This window comes from Perca fluviatilis, chromosome 4 (genome assembly GCF_010015445.1).
Source record: "Perca fluviatilis chromosome 4, GENO_Pfluv_1.0, whole genome shotgun sequence".
In the NCBI taxonomy this organism is placed as follows: Eukaryota; Metazoa; Chordata; class Actinopteri; order Perciformes; family Percidae; genus Perca; species Perca fluviatilis.
This window is the reverse complement of record NC_053115.1, coordinates 39,029,892-39,051,228: the sequence shown is the minus strand read 5'-3', so window position 1 is coordinate 39,051,228 and position 21,337 is coordinate 39,029,892. Positions and strand designations below refer to the sequence as shown.

Sequence of the window (21,337 nt, the reverse complement as noted above, 5' to 3'; positions counted from 1 at the left end):
CATGTCATTATAGAAATGCTTTGTGTTATAATTATAGTTATAAAGCATTATGATTATTAATAAGTGCTTATAACTATACTTCTATAGCATTATTAGCATTTATAATGCATTATAGAGACAGGCTTAATAGAAAGTGTTACTGTAGCTTTGTTTGACCATGAAGTAATAAAAACGTTATTAACAGAATCTTGAATTCTAAAACTCACAGGCAGGGGTGAATCTACAGGGGGGCAAGGGGGGGCAGCTGACCCCCCACTGTAGGGCCTTGCCCCCACAGCTGCCCCCCTACCTTTGGTGTTCAAAAAACTTTGCTTGTAAAAACAAACTATGTGCACAGGCTTCTTAAAACATTGAAACAAACAATTAATGTATATTAATTCATAATAAATAATAATTGTAGATGTAATCTTAGCCCCCTGCCCCTCAAATACTTAGCTACGTCCCTGCATCAAACGTGCAGAACGGCGTTCGCACATTCTGGCTTGCACACAGCGAGTCTGCTGCGGTGTGCTGGCCCTGCATCCCGGCAAAGACTGGAGCGACCGAGCTGCCCCCCCCTCCTCGAGCCTCTGAAAGTGAAGTCAGCTTCCCCAGGTGAAGTTAAAACACACGTTTCATGTAAAGTTAAATTTGTAATAATTATCCATCCATCCATCCATCTTCGTCCGCTTATCCGGTGTCGGGTCGCGGGGGGACCAGCTCCAGCAGGGGACCCCAAACTTCCCTTTCCCGAGCAACATTAACCAGCTCTGACTGAGGGATCCCGAGGCGTTCCCAGGCCAGGTTGGAGATATAATCCCTCCACCTAGTCCTGGGTCTTCCCCGAGGCCTCCTCCCAGCTGGACGTGCCTGGAACACCTCCCTAGGGAGGCGCCCAGGGGGCATCCTTACCAGATGCCCGAACCACCTCAACTGGCTCCTTTCGACGCAAAGGAGCAGCGGCTCTACTCCGAGCTCCTCACGGATGACTGAGCTTCTCACCCTATCTCTAAGGGAGACGCCAGCCACCCTCCTGAGGAAACCCATTTCGGCCGCTTGTACCCTGGATCTCGTTCTTTCGGTCATGACCCAGCCTTCATGACCATAGGTGAGGGTAGGAACGAAAACTGACCGGTAGATCGAGAGCTTTGCCTTCTGGCTCAGCTCTCTTTTCGTCACAACGGTGCGATAGATGGAATGTAATACCGCACCCGCTGCGCCGATTCTCCGACCAATCTCCCGCTCCATTGTCCCCTCACTCGCGAACAAAACCCCAAGGTACTTGAACTCCTTCACTTGGGGTAAGGACTCATTCCCTACCTGGAGTAGGCACTCCATCGGTTTCCTGCTGAGAACCATGGCCTCCGATTTAGAGGTGCTGATCCTCATCCCAACCGCTTCACACTCGGCTGCGAACCGATCCAGTGAGTGCTGAAGGTCGCAGGCCGATGATGCCATCAGGACCACATCATCTGCGCAAAAGCAGCGATGAGATCCCCAGCCCACCGAACACAGCACCCTCCCCACCCCGACTACGCCTCGATATCCTGTCCATAAATATTACAAACAGGATTGGTGACAAAGCGCAGCCCTGGCGGAGGTCAACCCTCACCTGAAACGAGTCCGACTTACTGCCGAGAACCCGGACACAGCTCTCACTTTGGTCGTACAGAGATTGGATGGCCCTGAGTAGAGACCCCCTCACCCCATACTCCCGCAGCACCTCCCACAGTATCTCCCGGGGGACCCGGTCATACGCCTTCTCCAAATCCACAAAACACATGTAGACCGGTTGGGCATACTCCCAGGCCCCCTCCAGGATCCTTGCGAGAGTGAAGAGCTGGTCCGTTGTTCCACGACCAGGACGGAATCCGCATTGTTCCTCATCAACCTGAGGTTCGACTATCGGCCGAACCCTCCTTTCCAGCACCTTGGAGTAGACTTTACCAGGGAGGCTGAGAAGTGTGATACCCCGTTAATTGGCACACACCCTCTGGTCCCCTTTTTAAAAGGGGAACCACCACCCCAGTCTGCCACTCCTTTGGCACTGTTCCAGACTTCCACGCAATGTTGAAGAGACGTGTCAACCAGGACAGCCCCTCCACACCCAGAGCCTTGAGCATTTCTGGACGGATCTCATCAATCCCCGGGGCTTTGCCACTGTGGAGTTGTTTGACTACATCAGTGACTTCCGCCCGGGAAATCAACGACAATCCCCCGTCATCCTCCAGCTCTGCCTCTAACATAGAGGGCGTATTAGTCGGATTCAGGAGTTCCTCAAAATGCTCCTTCCACCGCCCTATTACCTCCTCAGTTGAGGTCAACAGTGTCCCATCCTTACTGTACACAGCTTGGATGGTTCCCCGCTTCCCCCTCCTGAGGTGGCGAACAGTTTTCCAGAAGCACTTTGGTGCCGACCGAAAGTCCTTCTCCATGTCTTCTCCAACCTTCTCCCACACCCGCTGCTTTGCCTCTTTCACGGCAGAGGCTGCAGCCCTTCGGGCCCTTCGGTACCCTGCAACTGCCTCCGGAGTCCTCTGGGATAACATATCCCGGAAAGACTCCTTCTTCAGTCGGACGGCTTCCCTGACCACCGGTGTCCACCACGGTGTTCGTGGGTTACCGCCCCTTGAGGCACCTAAGACCCTAAGACCACAGCTCCTCGCCGCAGCTTCATAATAATTATAATGTATGCTAAAGTCTATTACGTTAGCCAAAAGTCAAATCGCTCCCTCGTGATTTGTAAGCGCATTCTGCTGTTTGATTAGTTTGATTTCAGTAAAGACAAGAATAGCATAATACAAAATATTACAAACTGGAATGTTTGAATTCATAACGTTTACAGAGGGTCGCCGTTTCGGTGGCGTTACGTTACAACACACTACACAGTGCTTGCTGAGACCGATCATTTGTATATGATTAGTTAAGGAGTAGGCTACTATAAAATCTACTTCCTCTCACATATCACGACAATAACGCTGCACAAATTAAACCAGGCAACATCCTTTACTGTCAAACTGGGAAAACCACAAATACAACGGGATGAAGAAGGCTAGTCTAAACATAACTGATGTGTGCATGTAATACATCTTGTCTTTTTTAGGCTACTTATTAGCTACAGGGCCATACAGTCTAATGTTATACAAGAATAACAAAAGCTTTTCACATCTTGACTTTTGCAGGCCAGAGTAGCTGGAGATATTAGCTGAAGCCTAAAAGTGGGGATATTGCCAGCCAAGAAAATTCGGAGATGTGCACAGGAGGAAGAGAAGGAGGGAAGTGAAGAAGGAGAAGGCAGGGAACTGGAGAGACCAGGCAGGTCAGAGCAGGAGAAGACCACAGAAGGAGATGCAGAAATGAGTGAAAGAGAAGAGGGAAAGGAAGAATTGACTGTGAGGGATGAAGAGGAGGCTGCAGGTTCAGAAAGAGGGACAGAGGCAGAGAGTGATCAGGAGGAGGCAGATGAAGATGACAGAGAGGAAGAGGAGGCTGCAGTTACCCCTGGACCATATGGTTGGTTTATATTCTCCTTCCATATAAATTGCAGTACATTAACATAACATGTTGTGACATGACGTGTTTTCAGTTTTTGGCTATTTCCATTCTGTTGTATATGTTATAGGGTTAGATATGTAAATATTTACATATACAACAAAAGTTCACTCTTCTCAAGACACTTTAAAGATAGAGTAGGTCTAGACCACACTCTTTAAGTTACAAAGACCCAACAATTCTCCAAAGAGCAAGCATTTGGTGCAACAGTGGCGAGGAAAAACTTCCTTTTGGGCAGAAACATCAGACAGATCCAGGGTCTTGGTGGTCGCTGGTTAGATACAGATGGATACAGATATACAGTTACAGAGAATTATGATTCAAAATAATGGTAATTATAGTAACAAAAAAGATAATGGAACTATGACTAGAAATAATAGTTGTAGCAGTTTAGGGCGTAGCAGTTTAGGGCATAGCAGGGCGTTGCGGGGCGTAGTAGGACATAGCAGTTTACGTATGGGGGTTTCCATGTACCGTCTTCCCCTGCTACCCTACCAAGATCTCTCGCTACCCCTTTGCCCCCCCATGTAAAATTTTCTAGATCCGCCACTGCTCACAGGCAGCTGGTGAAGAATTACTGTTTATGTTCTCATATGATCAGTTAGATCAAATCAATTAATACTTCCGGATCTTTTCTTTATGATTCTCAGCTAAAGGAAACCACAATTGTCACTGAATTTAATTTTAAAAGTTTTTTTTAGTGCTGTGCACAAACTGTGGAAAAACACAGTCAGTTTCAACAATTCCGATTTGGCTCCCCTTCCTATTCGTCATTTATTTGCATCCATGTTTACTTCTCTTGCTTCCTTTTCTCACGCTTCACCCTGATTTTCGAGTGGGTGCGTCCGTTCCTACTGTGCCGCGGTTTTGTTCCGTCCTCCGCTCCGCGCCATACCACACTGGGAGCGTCTCAGAGCAGAGAGTCTTGCTGCCCGAATCTAAAAGTGCTTTCCAGAACAATCCCGTGTTTATTAAGCTACTATCTACCTTCCACTCCAAACACTGTAATTAAACTCTATGCCTTCTCTTTTCTGGCGTTGTCCTCTGAAGCGTCACATGAATTTGTCAGCTGTATGGGCCGAGTTAGTAACGGCTTTAAGATGCACGGCTTCCGGGAAGGCTGCGCTCTGCGTCCTCGCTCATAGCTCCTCAGAGATCTCTCCTTCATCCTCTATCCTTGCTCGTAGAGCACAAATAAGAGCATTGAGATGGCATTCACAAAGAATATTTTTCTCGCAAGCCAATCAGAGCAGACTGGGCTTTATGGGAGGCGGGGACTTAAACAGATAAACTTTAAGATGCAGCTGTAGTCCACACAGCAAAACTGCGGGTGTTATTTTTCCAATGTAAGTGTAAATCAACAGGGTACAGTGTTATTTTAACACTTAATTTATCAAAACTTGGGTGGCAGTAGCTCAGTCCGTAAGGATTTGGGTTGGGAACCGGAGGGTCGCTGGTTCAAGTCCCAGTACGGACCAAAGTACAGAATGTGGATTGGTAGCTGGAGAGCTGCCACTTCACCTCCTGGGCACTGCCAACCGCTCAGGGCGCTGGTCCAGCACTGGCAGCCCACTTACTCTGACATCTTTCCATTTGTGCATGAATAGGTCCTGAGCATGTCTGTGTGTATTTCAGGCCTGTGTGTAGTGATTTCTAACAAACAGAGTGTAAATTGTAATTTCCCCGCTGGGGATCAATAAACAGTATAAATTATAACAGCCCAAGAGTTTTTTGCTCAAAGTGTAGGTGTGGATTTTGGTCGTTGGGAGGAGTGTTGAATAGACCACACCCCCTCATTTCTGGCCAAGGAGCGCCGTCCACGACATCTCGGTCAAGTCTGTGGCTGCATTCGGTAGCCATCTTTCGGTCGCCATTTTTCTATCTGATAAGTTTAACTCGATTAAAGTTGATGTTTTTTGGTAGATATAAGCATAAATACTTTTAAGTTTTACTTTGTTTGCATTTTCATGAATACATTGTGTCTGTAGCTTTCTAATCCAATTTTAAATAGTGTTTTGTCGAAGTGGCCGATTGCTAGCATTTAGTAAAGTAAGCTAGCTAAGTAACGTTACCGTTAAAGTAACACTCCGACTGTAATGTTAGCAACGATAGCTAGTACAACAAAGCACCGCAGTGCTGTCCTGTGTGCGCGTATTTGAGAGAGAATTGGAATGAAAGCAATGGTGGACTTAATAACGCTGCTTTGTCACCTTTTAACCAGTTTATTTCGCAAATTGTGGGTCAACCCGCGCTACCGTGGTATTCTTTGGGCGCGCGCTCCCCGATAAACGATTCAAGTTGATGTTTTGCAGTTAATATGACAAACAATTTCACAAAGTTTATTTTTTATAACAAACTGGCCGATTGCTGGCATAAACTTGGTAAAGTTGCCTATATTTAACACTGGCTGTCGAGTATTTGTAAAGTCTGCCACACTTTTAATACAGAACTAGCTAGCTATCGTCGAAGATACGCTTTTCTTTAATGAAGAGAGTAACGGTAACCGTCCAAATGTCAACATGGTGGTCACACGTGTGTGTGTGTTTGAGAAAGATTGGGAATGGAAGCGAAGGTAAACTATTGCAAGCACTGTTTTGTAATTTATACGTTGCTTTGTCACCCTTTTACTCGTTTAGTTTGCGTATTGTGGGTCGACTCGTGTGTCTCTGAAGTTGAATGGCGTGCGCTCCCAGAGAATACCGTGGTCACACTCAAAGGGTGCAAATCAGCGAGCAGACATTCGCCATTTTTCTAACTACAGCTGCTGTAAGTTTTACATTTTATTAAAGCTAATGTTTTTTCTGCAGTTGATATGAACATTAGCACCTTCAGAACTTTATGTTTTATAGTCTAATTTGTAATCCCATCTAAAACTGTTTTTATTCGACCTGGCCCATTGCTAGCATACACTCAGTAAAGTAAGTAGCTTATTTAATACTCGCTGTCGAATCTGATAGATATAGATAGATATAATTAGAAAAGTCGATCTACAGGAGAATAAATAGTTGAAAGCAATACAGAATGCATGAGAAAAATACTTCAATATATTCCTTTATGTTTTTATATATTTGGATTGTAATATAGGTTTCCCGTTACATGAAGATATTTCCGGCATACATTGATTCAGAAAAAGGTAGAAATAGGTGCATCAAAATTCAACAGAATGCATAAATCAAGTTTTTTATGCTCAAAATTGTCTGGGGGAGACCCCCCAGGCCCCCAACATCATAAGTCACCACACAAATCTGGAGCAAAAACCTTGGCCTTTGGGTTGTTAGGCCAGTTTTGATTATAAGTATTGAAGGGAAACCAATGCCTTCACACTGATCTGTGTAGAGGACATGATATAAGACCGTATGATAGGCAATTTTCAAATGATACTGACGACCAAATGTATATTATCCCATACTGTAAGTTTGTGACTCCATGCTGAACTGTTAAAGTGCAGCTAGAAGAACAATAACAGAAGTCAGAACTGCAGCAACAATCTATCCATTGGGAGACCCTGAAACAGAAGATAGAAAGTTAATGTAACACAGATCATATACAGCAGATTGAACATCTCAGTCTACACAAAGAGAACAACTGAAGGTGCATTCTCCTGAAACCTGAAATCTAAAACTCTTTGCAGATAAAACCAGCCGTAGGATGAATGTGACCAGAAACAGAGATGTTAGCTCTGATCTTCTGGACAGTTTCCTCCTGCTCGGATACACAGATGAGAGTTGGTTCTGGTTTTAGTCTCAGTAGTGAAGAGGAGGAGGAGGGTGATGTTTATATCTGATGTCTGTGTTCTCTAAACTAGGGATGCACCGATCCGACTTTTTCAGTCCCGATACCGATGCCAGGGCTTTGTGTATCTGTCGATACCCGATACCGATCCGATACCGTCGCTGAATTAATAATAAACTGTATACCTTCCACCTTATACCTTCCTTCCACCATATGGAAGAGAGTAAAGGCACCAGACCTTACTAACTAAACATTACTTTCCTAACTAAGACAAAATAACATAGATGTAATGTATTGAATTCTTATTTATTTGTTATTTAAAAAACAACTGTGCATTCAAATCGAAAATATAATGTAATCAAACTTCTTAAAATAAATTTAAATATATAATAATGGGCCATCAGTAATGGGCCACCTTTATATAGGTTTATAATGGCTTATTCTACTGTCAGGAGTACATAGAATATCTCAAAAACATGTTGATGTCATCATGTTTACTAAAAGCTTTTATTACTAAAGGGTTTGGCTCCACGACATTATACAATAACTTTATATGAAGGAGAATCCATGAAACAGTTACAGAAGCTAAACTATTTGTATTGTACAAACTGCAAAGTAGTAAAATAAACTCAAATCGAATGAATACACGAACAACACACTGCTCTTCTCTTGAGCATACGTCGTTCTGGTGTATCTCCGGTCTTTCTTCATCCTCTAGCTAACTTACTTCTCGGTTCTTGAATGTGCAGTAGCGACCGGAGCCTCTCCCAGCTTAACAGACTGTTATGCTACCTGGCTAGCTAGTCTAGCAGCTGTAATGTTACCCAGCATGCCATTCGGCGGTGTAGCTACATTTGTAAATGTAAAATTATTAGTGTTAGAAACTGTTTAAGTCTCAAATTGTTATATGCTTTGATGTTTTATCCCTTTAAAGAGAGTTAGTTTTGGGTTATTAATTGTTGTTATGAAGTTACTACCATGAGTGAGAAGGGTACGCAGTTAACAGAGGTCCGAGTGCTGCGACGGAGTGAAAAAAAAAAAAAACTGGATCTATTTTGTCAATATCGGGGCCGATACCCGATCCAAATATCGGATCGGTGCACCCCTACTCTAAACCCTGAGCCGAGACTCACCGGTACAAGTCAATGATTGACTCTGGGTTAACTCTTGTTTTTATGACAGATGTTGTTACAGCTGATTAGCTTTATTAAAAGAAAATATTACATATACACATGATAGATAGATAGATAGATAGAATAAAATAGATAGATAGATAGATAGATAGATAGATAGATAGATAGATAGAGGAGGCTGAGGTCCATCAGGACCAAAACCACACGCCACAAACCCCCCCTCTGCCATTAGCCTTATTAACGAGGCCCGGAACCCACCCTGACTCTCTCCACACCCCACCTCTGGCTCTACATGCCACTGTACTTAATCTGCCGTTCTGCTCTTTTTATGTTAATCTTTTTTCTTTAAATTTTTTATCTCATATATATATTTATACTTATATTGTTTGTTCTGTTTAGAGACTGTGACATGCTCCTACAACACCAAAACAAATTCCTTGTATGTGTAAAAATGGTACTTGGCAATAAAGCTTTTTCTGATTCTGATATGCTACTTTATATTTGTACCTCAGTACATTTCAGAGGAGTTTTTTTTATTGCACTACATTTATCAGACAGATTTAATAATTTGTTACTTTGATCTTACATACAAAACATATGATCAGCTTATAAAATATAATACTTGTTTGTTCTTTTGCTTCTTTAAATACTTTTTACTGATACTTCTCTACTTTTACTGAAGTAGTAATTTTGAATGCAGGACTTTTACTTGGTGGTTTTGATACTTTCTCCAATAAAGAATCAGAGTACTTCTTTCAGCTCTGACTACAGCTCAGTAACATCAACATTAAAATCATTATGGCTGGTCTGAAGTTCCACACTAACATGTGTAGGCTAAAACAGTATGGGAGATGTTTTAGTATGTCCGACATCTTGATGATCTTAGTATTAAAAACCAATAGTACGTGAACTGCATACTATTTCTGGTGAAATATTACAGTATGATGCAAACACTGGACACTATGCCTGCATATGTATCCCACAATGCCATGCAGTAGTAACGACAATATTCCCAAACAAACTAACAGAAACCAATCAATAATGCTCAAATTATATTTCTACTTATTTAAATGACTGTTGGTCTAGTTATTTACCTTTTTAGTTATTTAAGCCTTATCTGGTGATGCCGCTAGAGCGGAGGTCAGCAGAGGTTACCATGGTTACTACGTTGAAAATTACAGCTTAGTGCGTCAGAAAAGATACACACTACTGTTTATTTAGACAAAAGTATGTTGAACGATAGTTTAGATGTTGAGTACAGTACAGGCCAAAAGTTTGGACACACCTTCTCATTCAATGTGTTTCTTTATTTTCATGACTATTTACATCGTAGATTCTCACCGAAGGCATCAAAACAATGAACGAACACATATGGAATTATGTACTTATGTACTGTGAAATAACTGAAAACATGTCTTATATTTTAGATTCCTCAAAGTAGCCACCCTTTTCTTTTTTTGATAACTCTGCAAACCCTTGGTGTTCTCTCAATGAGCTTCATGAGGTAGTCACCTGAAATGGTTTTCACTTCACAGGTGTGCTTTGCAGGGTTAATAAGTGGAATGTTTTCCCTTATTAATAAAAAAAGCAAAGGGTGACTACTTTGAAGAATCTAAAATATAAGACATGTTTTCAGTTATTTACATATTAAATATGTAATATTTGTACTGTAATAAATCCAAAAATGACACCAATGCCTCATCGGATATTAAGGAAACATGTTAAACTGAAATACTATCTTTTCAGACAACAATGCTAATTTCAGTATTTTTTCTTTTAGAAATGTACATTCCGTGACGGAATTTATGTTTATGTTTTGATCTGTGTGTTGTTATCAACGGCCCAGTTTGACATCCAGGCCGGGTTGCCAGATATATCTGTAAAAACGTAAACCCAGCACGCTACAGCTGTAACGGTAGTACAGCCATGAAAGCAGCAAACAAACAAACAGGATCAACGGAGATAGATTCTACATGACATAAAAAAAGAAAACAGCATGTTTCTAACAGTTGCGTGACCAGAGACGTAACAACCCCCTGGTAAATATTGGAGATGTATTTGAAAGATGGAGACAGCTTAGATCCCAAAAGGATGCAGAGTTGGCTTATTTTCTTCTGAACAGGTAAGCATTAGCTTCAGGCTAATTTATCACAGCTACTAGGGACGGGCATTTTTTGTCATTTCAACATTTGTGTACTCACATTGAATTATATAGCTAGAGTAACCGAGTTGGTTACTCGCAAAAACAATTGAGACATAGCCAGTAAAGTGATCCCGACTGGTCCTGGCTAACGCCGCCATGCTAACCCTGCTAACTGCTAACGTTACCGGAGGACCAGGGAAACGGGCCATGGCTGTTTACAGCGTGTAGCCTCGTCAGCGGCTGGAGCCGACAACGGTGAGTTATTTTAAGCCACGAGAGGGGGGCTGTAAATCGGAAAGAGAGGACTGTGAGTTTGTTTAGCGATTTTTGCCGTAATTCTAAGCCAATGAAGTGTGTTCCGTCGGCAAGGTAGTGGTATTTTTAGCGTTTCGTATTGTAATTCTAAGCCGAGGAAGTGTGCCTGACTGGCGTGTGGAGCGGACAGTGAGGTTGTTGTGTTTTTAGCGGTTCATACTGTAATTTTAAGCCGAAAAAGTGTGTCTGTCAGTTGGTTACAGAGCTCCGCGTGAGCACGGGCTTTTATGACTGTCAATATAGCCAGCATCTAACGTTAGCTACTCCACTGTGCTGTGGAGTAATGTCTGGCTATGTGAGAAAAGCGTCTAGTAACATTGTTGTGGATGCTGCTTTTTATTTGTTTTCTTCCTAATTGTCCTTGAAATAGTGGTCAAGAACCCCCCCACCCCCAACACAAAAATGGTTTGGCCACTTATCAAAAGTTGATGTTGTTTTCAGTAGATTTGAAGTTCAGTATGCTCAAAATGTCCGGTCAGCACAAGTCCGGTGCTCAGAAAAGGAAGGAAAAGAGAAGAAGAAAATAGAGGCCTTAGAGATTTTCTAAACAAATATTTTTTAAAAAAGGTGGTGACGGTGAAGCTGGAACTGTCAACGTAGAGCAAGGTAAGAAACAGCGCAGCCAACGTTTACGAGCCATGTAACGTAAGCTAACAGGCCAGCTCTCATGTTAACGTCCATTAGCTTGTATAAAAGCCTGAGACAACACGTTCTCTTTTACAGAAAGAGTTGAGTTTGGTAGCTCCGTCAGAGAGGATGAGACAGAGAGGAGAGAGATCCAGCTGCTGTCAGGTGACAGAGAGAGTGATGCGGGAGGGGCCCACTGCCCCGCAACGGAGGGACAGAGTCAGGCTACTGGTGAGAGAGAGAGAGAGAGAGAGAGAGTTAGATGCGGGAGGGGCCCGCTGCCCTGTCGGAGAGTCTGAGCAGGATGGATCAGAGACTGATCACATTAATTTCAGTGAGAGATGTGAGGAGAGGAGAGGAAGATCAGATTAGAGGAAGATCAGAGGAGAGGAAGAGCATAGGAGAGGAAGAGCATAGGAGAGGAGCAGGAGAGGAAGAGGAGAGGAGAGGACCAGGAGAGGAAGAGCAGAGGAGAGGTACAGGAGATGAACAGGAGGAGAGGAACAGGAGAGGAAGAGCAGGGGAGAGGAAGAGCAAGGAAAAAGGAGAGATCTGGGCGCGGGGGGCCCATCTAAGCTTATCTCGTCCCGGGCCCAGGCAAGACTGTCAACTGGCCTGGCTGCGGTCTCAGCCTGGCAACCAACGTGAACTTCGAGTCTGGGCAGGAGGGGGCGGGGGAGACGACTCTCCAGTATTTTGAATTGGTAGTGCAGTAACTTTTTTAACCACTAGCTGCCAGTATTACACACAATATTACATATTGTACCTTTAAGTACATAATTCCACATGTGTTCATTCATAGTTTTGAGGCCTTCAGTGAGAATCTACAATGTAAATAGTCATAAAAATAAAAAGGAAACGCATTTGAATGAGAAGGTGTGTCCAAACTTTTGGCCTGTACTGTATGTGTTGCGGAATGTGTGATTTCAGACGTAAGCTGAGTGTTTCTTGGTGGGGGGGTCAGCTCTGCAGTTATTGGGGCTCAATGGGAACAGAGAGATACAGTTTGGATTTATGCAGCAGGAGTCTCTTGAAGCTAAATATACGTTTGACTCATTTATAAAAAGCTTTAAAGAATATATAGAGATTCATATTTAATAACACTCATATAGAGATACAGTTTCAGGTCTCTCAACACAACAATTATTTCTTCTAGCGAATTAAACAACAAAAGAATCTATTTTTTTTTTTTGGAAAATGTTTGAGCATAATTCTATTGTAAGACAATAGACATGGTCATGATTTATTTGAATTCATCCTTCAGCATAAAATCCTTTTGGAAGATCTCTTAAGCATTTGCTGTTTCAATCAGAATTACTACAACTTTAAAATGATAAAACTACAAGTTGAATATTACTGAGCCACATAAGAACTTTTGGCCGTAGCCAGAGTGATAGAGAAAGACAGAGTGGCGACACTCCCATTGGACTCCGTTGTACGCTTTTTCCCGCCTACTTCCGGGGTATGCAGCCTTGCATATATTTCCAAACAATCATTTGAAGCATCGGACATCATTCATTTCCATTGCTGGCCGTCGAGTAACTTCTGAGGTAAGTTGATTAAATAGCTACCTCTTTTGAATTGTCAAGTGTCTATATTTTATCAGAGGCCCTTTATGATGTATATACTGATCTTTATTTGTATGTGTGCACAGCGTGATTATATATTTTTTATCTTGGTAGCCGACCTATTGCCTGCTAGTTTGTTAGCTCGTTTGTTAGCTTGACTTCGCCAGCTGTGAAGGTATCGTTACACCAACAATTACGAAGTTCAGTAGTGAATCTCTGACAACTTTTATTTAGTTAGTTATTGATGTTGGATTACTAGGATCATTAAGGTTGATTAAGGACGGGTTTTATTTAGGTTTTATCTACTGAACCTGACGGTGTTAGCTAGTCAGCTGAGTACTGTGTGTAGAAATAAGGTTGCGTTTGTTTAATTATACCCTTGAAAGGGCTGTTGGATTACATGTATGAATACAAGTTATTCCACACACAAAATATCAGTAAGTGACATATGACAATGACATAATTTTAAATATGAAAAAGTATTAAGGCAAATTTCACAGTTGTGTTTTTTTTTTTTACTGTTGACTTTGATTTATTTAATGTTTTCCACTGTTTTTTTAAGTTCAATAATTGCAACATCTTTCCAGAAGTCAACAAGTAATCGTGTTAAATTATCGTGATTTCAATATTGACCGAAATAATTATGATCATATTTCTTTCCATATTCCAGCAGCCCTACTGGTGCTGGCGACGGCTGCTGGTGGTGGCTGCTGGCTGCTGAAATAAGAGGAGACTGGAGGCTGCGGACAGTGTGCCGGGGATGGAGAGGCCAAATACATCCATGGCAACCAGTAAGGTGTTTGGCAGTGGACTGGCAGTGGACTAGATGTTATGACCTTATGTGAGGAAGTCTGCTGTTGAAATTGCCTTCTTAGTCTGACTCTTGCTGCCAAGGTACCCCTTATCACGGCTGTTTACCCTGATGCACTATGATTGAATCCTTAACCTCAGCCTGATATATGTGGAGGATATTTTTTTATTAATTAATCACATATACTATTCCCCATATTCCTGGCTCTACTTTGTTGCTCTTATTCATACTTGATCCCACTTGTTTTTTGTTCCACAAACCTCAGCCTGATGTGGAGAGGATTTGTTTTATTAAACACTCAGCATCTCAAACACTAACCCCCAAAACTCCTGGCTCCAGATTTACATGCTGTGCAGTGCTAACATGCTAACACGGACGTGAAGCTTTCCCTCCAAAACTTAAAAACGTATCTATAGCTTTCAGTTGTCACCCCATTCCAAATGTAAAACTGACATTTACAAATATGCAATAACAATCAAACAAGTACATGGGTATGTGTTTTTATTCATATTTACCATTCAATATCGCAATCGCTGCTGTCAGTCCCATAGGGGAACATAACAGCACTCCGTGTGTTTGGAACTATATAGGCTTACATGAACCACGTGACCACCCCGCTAGCGAGATCAACGAGTGTCGCAACTCTTAATATCTCTATGGCTCTGGTCCTGGCTAACCATGCTAACCCTGCTAACTGCTAATGTTACCGGAGGACGAGGCAAGTAGCCCACGGCTGTTTACAAAGTAGTTCAGCAGCCGGAGCCGACAACGGTGAGTTATTTTAAGCCACAAGAGGGGGGCTGTAAATCGGGAAGAGAGGACTGTGAGTTTGCAGTGTGTTTAGCGATTGTGGCCGTAATTCGAAGCCAATGAAGTGTGTTCAGTCGGCAAGGTAGTGGTATTTTTAGCGTTTCGTATTGTAATTCTAAGCCGAGGAAGTGTGCCTGACTGGCGTGTGGAGAGGACGGTGAGGTTGTTGTGTATCAGGAGGGGGGGGGACGACTCTCTCCAGTATTTTGAATTTGTACTGCAGTAACTTTTTTAAACACTAGCTGTCAGTATCACATATTGCACCTTTAAAACATGTTTACAGTTTTTATTATTTTAATCTGAATTATTTTATCTTAAACACTGAGCCCACATATTAATACATTTATATTTATTTAAATTTTTGTTTTGTTTTAATCATTATTATTGAAAAAAGTATTTTAAATAATTCATTTAAATAATATATTTATATAAAATAAAAATTATCAAAATAAAAGTGATATCGGGTGACAAAATAAAAACATACAATTAAATGAATTTTATTTAAAAAGTGTCGTCAGTGTATGAGATAAAAACATTTAAATTAAAATGATAAAAACTGTAAACATGTTTTAATGTGTGTGTTTGTTTTCTGGCGCTCTGCTTGTAGTTCTTGCTGGTGTCCACCAGAGGGCGCCATGACACCACTCACCAGCAGAGAGATGCTTCCTCTGAATGCAGTTATAAACTGACCCCAATTTATAAATTGAATTTTATTAAATTTTATGTTTGTATTTTGTAATACTATATTCCTTTATTGTAATAGTTTTTATTATATATATACACACTACTGGTCAAAAGTTTTAGAACACCCCAATTTTTCCAGGTTTTTATTGAAATTCATGCAGTTCAATGTCTTATTGTACTGTAATGAAAGAATAGAACAAATGAACAATTTAAGTTAAAAAAGAAATCATGGAATCAATTAATGAACCAAAATGTATTCTAAATTTTTGACTCATCAAAGTAGCCCCCTTTGGCAGATATAACAGCTGAACACACTCGTGGCATTCTTTCTACAATGTGTAATGGGATGTTTTAGTTCAGACAGAAAGGTCATGTTGAGTTGACTATAAGGGGATTTTTAAGTCTAGACAGAAAAGCTTATGTCGCGGACATCAATGAAAAATTACTGCATAAGAGAAGTGACTCCCAGACGCGTGCGCCCAGATGTGTCCTGATTTCTTATTGTTTTGTTATCCTGCTATAGCAAGATATTTCCTGGTTTTATCCTTAGCAAACAAGATGCTTTTCCTCTGCAAAATATAAATATACTCTTGTCTTTTTGTGCTACTTTGAGATCTCTTCCACTGTACTCTGATACGTGTGCTGTGTAACTCGATCTCCTTGCTTGGAAGCAATAATAAATTTAAACAAATTATCACGGAACAACTTGTCTCTGTTTGAAACTTCTTTATTGCCCATTCTGTTGACAGAAATCTTTCACCACAAATGGAAATCAAATGTTCTTCAGAAAGTTCTTCCCAACTTGCAGATGTTCCCATAAATGTGTGGCACTTGTAGGTTGATTTTCTTTCACTTTTCTGCCCAGTTCATCCCAAACCAGCTCAATGGGGTTTAAGTCTGTGCTGGCCCTCCATGATTTTAAGCTTACCATCTTGTTCTTTTTTGCTAATGTAGTTCTGGCATAGCTTGGACTTATGTTTTGGGTCATTATCTTTCTGTAGGATGAACCCCTGACCAACTAGGCACATACCAGAGGGTACTGCATGGTGCTGCAAAATGTTGTGGTAGCCGTTCTGGTTCAGGGTGCCTTTCACTCTGTACAAATCACCGACCCTGGATCCAGCAAAACAGCCCCAGACCATCATGCTTCCTCCTCCATGTTTGACAGTTGATGTCACACACTGAGGAACCATCCTTTTGCCTACTTGACGGCGTACAAAAATCCTGCGCAATTTCTCTGTAGGAAAGACCAACATTCTTAAGTGTTATGACGGTCTGTCTCTCTTCCATTGTTAATTGCCTTTTTCCCGCCATTTTTATAGCAAAACACCACTTTCTGCAGTACAATACTGTTCAAATAATGCTCACGAGGGTATGGTACCACAGTGTGTTCCAACAATACTTATATACAACCAGAGGGGGTTGTAAGTAACTCAGACAAGTTGGAACACCTGTGGGAATTGGTAGCACCAACTTTCAAAGCTTGATCAACCTTCATTGCTGCAGAACAGCTTTACATTGTTTACCCATTTCTTGTTCCCTGAAAAAGGCCTTTTTGTAAAATACTGAAATGTAAATTATTTTTCAGTTTTGGGTGACCTTACTTTTTGTTAACCTCAGGCATTTCACCACTTACCTTTGTACCATTTCAAGCTATTCATTGGACTTGAACTGCTAAAATTTCAATAGTTCTAAAACCTTTGACCAGTAGTGTATCTTTTTGGTGCACGTTATAGGTTTACAAAGTGAAAAAGCCCAAAGTCCACCCCAAAGGGACTTACCATCTCCAACAGAAAACACTGTTCACTGCTCCAATTATTTAAGTGATTTGAGAGTTATTTATTAATTGTTGTTGCAAACTGCAGTATTTCAGCTGAGTCACATGAATCACAAACAGAATAATGACACTTAAAGATGTAGGTATGATTTTAGTTATTGATGATTTTATTATTGTGTTTTCACTAGAGATTAACTCAAACTAAGAGCTGGGACCATAATAACTAAATATCTACAGTGATGATTCCTGATAATAATATGTTACCATGGAGGCATATAAACTTGTTATTAGGACTCTTTGCTCTGCAGTGAGGGTCCCAGATGACAAACTTGTTCTTTACACTTCATTCACTGCAGCAGAGTGTTGGTTCATTAAAAGAAGAACTAACTGAAAACACAGCATTAGGTTTTAGACTCAAAGTTAAAATGAAGATGGAAACAACAGTTAAACTTTCCACATTCTGGTTTCTAACTCTGGTCAGGATTCCTCCTTTTCTGTCTGAGTCTGAAACCAGGAGTTTAGTAATGTTCCCTAATAATCACCACTTCACACATTCACTAGCATCTGGCTTGTGGTCTGTATAAAATGTTTAAATGGGCAGCTTACTAACTCATGTAGGCTGATTCAACCAATCACAGGTGCTGTATGATTGAAGAGAACACAAAATGGCATCATAGTGTGATTTACAGATTTTCCGTCAGATGTGTGAATCTGCCTGCAGTTTACTGACAGTAGTACTGACTGTTAAATAGGTTGTACTTTACATTCTTCTCCAGAAAATTGTTTTTATCATTAGTTAAAATGATGTTATAACAACAAATCTCCATATGTCTGTCTAAACTTAATTACTCTGCATGTAAACTTACTGATTAATATATGATTTTATCTTTCAGGGCCACCATTGATCGTGGTAGAAGGCAGTGATGTAATGTTACCCTGCACTCTCAGCACCAAGGAGAACATTGAGTCTAAACTGTTTGACTGGAGGAAAGCTGCTCAGAAAGATGAAGGTCTGAAGGAGGTGTTCCTGTATGATGGAGGCATTCATTTCAACAACGGTCTAGATGGTCAGAGTGAAGAGTTCAAAGGTCGAGTCTCTCACTTTCAAGATGAACTGAAACACGGCAACTCCTCCATAATCATCAGAAATACAACGATATCTGACAGTGGAGTCTACATTTGTTATTTCCCACATCTTCAGCCACCTCAAATATTCTACATTGATCTTGTTGTTGGTGAGTACCTTCATTAAACAGTTAAAGATGTTCGCTCAATGAATAGAATAATACAATTTAATTATTCTGACAAAATGTCCCAAAGTGCTAAATCTGCCTATAAAAAAAATGTTCTTAATATTTAAATAAAGATGTACATATTTATTATCATCTAATGTCTATATAGTTTCTCTGTTCTGTCCTGCTACCCCAGAGAGTCCAGCTACATTAACTTCCATATATCACTGAAGGTTAGCTAATATTCCTAAATGTTATTACAATAATAATATTACATTTGAAGGCCCAATTATTATGTATTGCCATTTTATTCAATATTAAATAAATGAATAAATATGCCTAGGAAATGAGGTGCTTAAGAGATTTGGCCTGGGTGATGGGTATATTAAATGGATTAGGCTACTTTATAATGATCCACTGGCAGAAATAATAACAAATAACCAAATATCAAAACCCTTTCATTTAAGTAGAGGTACACGACATGGATGTCCATTGTCCCCTCTGTTATTTTTATTTGCAGTAGAACCTCTTGCAATGGCAATCCGGAGTAGTCCTGAAATCAAAGGCATAACAATAGGTGAGAGGGAACATCACTTATCCTTGTTTGCAGATGATATTGTGGTGTTTATTACAAATCTAGACCCTTCTATTCAAGCACTCAATAATATATTAACTGTATTTGGAGAGTTTTCAGGTTACAAAGTTAATAATAATAAAAGTGCCTTGCTATTATTGAATGGGGATGAAAGGAGAATCTGTCTGACCTTCAGGCAATTCGCCAGCTCGCCTGCAGGTTTTACATATTTAGGAATTAAGATAACCCCAAATATAAAAGAAATTATTTCAATTAATTATGACCCATTAATAAAGAAAGTTATAGACTCACTTGAGAGATGGAATGCATTGCCAATTTCTACTATAGGACGTATAAATATTTTAAAAATGTCAATTCTACCAAAATTTGTATACCTTTTCCAATCAATTCCACTTCCTCTTCCAGCTAACTTCTTTGCTATACTCAAGAAAACATTCACAAGATTTATATGGAACAACAAACGTCCTCGATTACGTCTGTCCTTACTCTATCTACCATACGAACGGGGAGGGCTTAAAGTACCAAATATAAAACTTTACTATTGGGCAGCTCAACTTTGTTCTGCTATGTACTACTTCATAGATACAGACACTCCAGCGTGGATAGAAAAAACGGAATAACAATTCCATTACAGATGTATCTTTACTCATCTTCAATAAAAATGCTCAAAAAAGCTACGCATAATCCTTTCCTTAGGAATACAATTTCTGTATGGTATGAAGCCCATACATTTTTAGATGAAGAAATTACATTGTCAGGTTTGTCACCTATTTGGGGTAATACAAATTTTGTGCCGGGGAGAAGTGATGAGGGATTTAAAAACTGGATGTATAAGGGAATAAGTCAAGTAAAAGATTTATACGAGGAAGGTATGTTGTCTTTCCAGCAACTGATGAGAAAATATGATATCCCTCAGAAACATTTTTTTAAATATTTACAAATAAGAAGTTTTATACACTCTAAAATAAAAAACTATTTAGAACCCCCTTTGTCAATTATAGAAAATCACACTTTAAAACATTTAAAGGATAAAGGCAATCTGTCATTCTTTTATAATATACTTTTAGAGGGATCAAAAGAGAGTTCGTTGTCCTATTTAACAGCATGGAAGAATGATCTTCAGGAAGACATTTCTAAAAAAGAATGGATTGGATGGAATCTTGTTTATTTGCCCAAAATCACAGCATCAATACTAGGTGTAAATTGCTGCAATATAAATGGCTTATGCGGACCTACATTACCCCAGTCAAACTACATAAATTTAATCCAAATATTCCAGATAACTGTTTAAAATGCAAACAAGGAATTGGTACCCTTTATCATTGTATTTGGGAGTGTAATGAGATTCAAGGATTTTGGAAGGAGATTATTTTTATGATTGGTAAATTGGTTGAAGAAAATGTCCCTCTTGTACCTAAATTGTGTTTGTTTCACTTATACCCAGTAAATCTTGAGGTGAATGCAAGAAAGCGCAAACTAATTGATTTTAGTTTGCTTCAGGCCAAGCGTGCTATTGCTTTAAAATGGAAAGAGACCCAAGGACCCACTCCTAGTCAGTGGTTTAAAGAAATGACCAGCAACCTTGCCTTGGAAAAACTGACTTATGTTGTTAAAGGGAAACTAAAAGACTTTTACAAAATTTGGACTCCCTTTTTGCACTACTGTAACCAAATTGATCAGACAACATCGGATGACTGAAATAGCTAATTAAACTACACAATGTATGGCTGTGAACTGTGATATCCAAATGTATAATTTACTTATTTTATGGTTTAGTTTTGTTCTGGATGTCCTGTAATGTTTTTATTTATTTTTTATATTATTATTATTATTATTATTATTATTGTTTTTGTCTATTTGTTTATATTATTGTTATATATATATATTTTTTTTTTGATGTTCAAACAAAAGCCAATAAACATTTTATTGAAAAAAAATATGCCTAGGAAAAACATCCTTAAATAAATAAATGAGGCAATTAATACATGAATAAATGTAAATGCAAATATATTAATGAGTCAATATAGTTTAATAAATAAATACTTTAATTTATTTCATATGTGACATTTGTGATAACCACTTGTGATTTCCAGATGAAGGGGCGTGGCTATTTCACAGCCTCAGACTAAAAGCAACTAGCTAGCCTGGCATCACCAGCATATCACCTTCTGCCAGAGGAAATAACACATGAGCTCTGCAGATTGGTCTGGTTCCCAGGCTGACTAGCTAGTGCCATCATGCTGTAGGTCAAAGTAGGTCTCGACCCCCCCGGGGACTGGGTCGGACTGCTAGCTAAAACTGCTGATCCCCATCTGATTCTGAACCACCATAACTCTCCACCAGTGTTGTGTCAAAAAATCTTGCCAAAAATGTAGAAAT

At 40.2% G+C, this 21,337-nt stretch overlaps 1 protein-coding gene across 1 annotated transcript in view; it reads left to right on the top strand.

Annotated features, from left to right (window-relative positions):
- Positions 1 to 21,337, top strand: part of LOC120557117 — an 89,926-nt gene that overhangs the window by 51,255 nt on the left and 17,334 nt on the right. Inside the window, exon 3 of the mRNA XM_039797150.1 lies at positions 18,025 to 18,366. Coding sequence (XP_039653084.1) covers positions 18,025 to 18,366 — 342 coding nt within the window. The remainder of the gene's footprint in view (positions 1 to 18,024; positions 18,367 to 21,337) is intronic.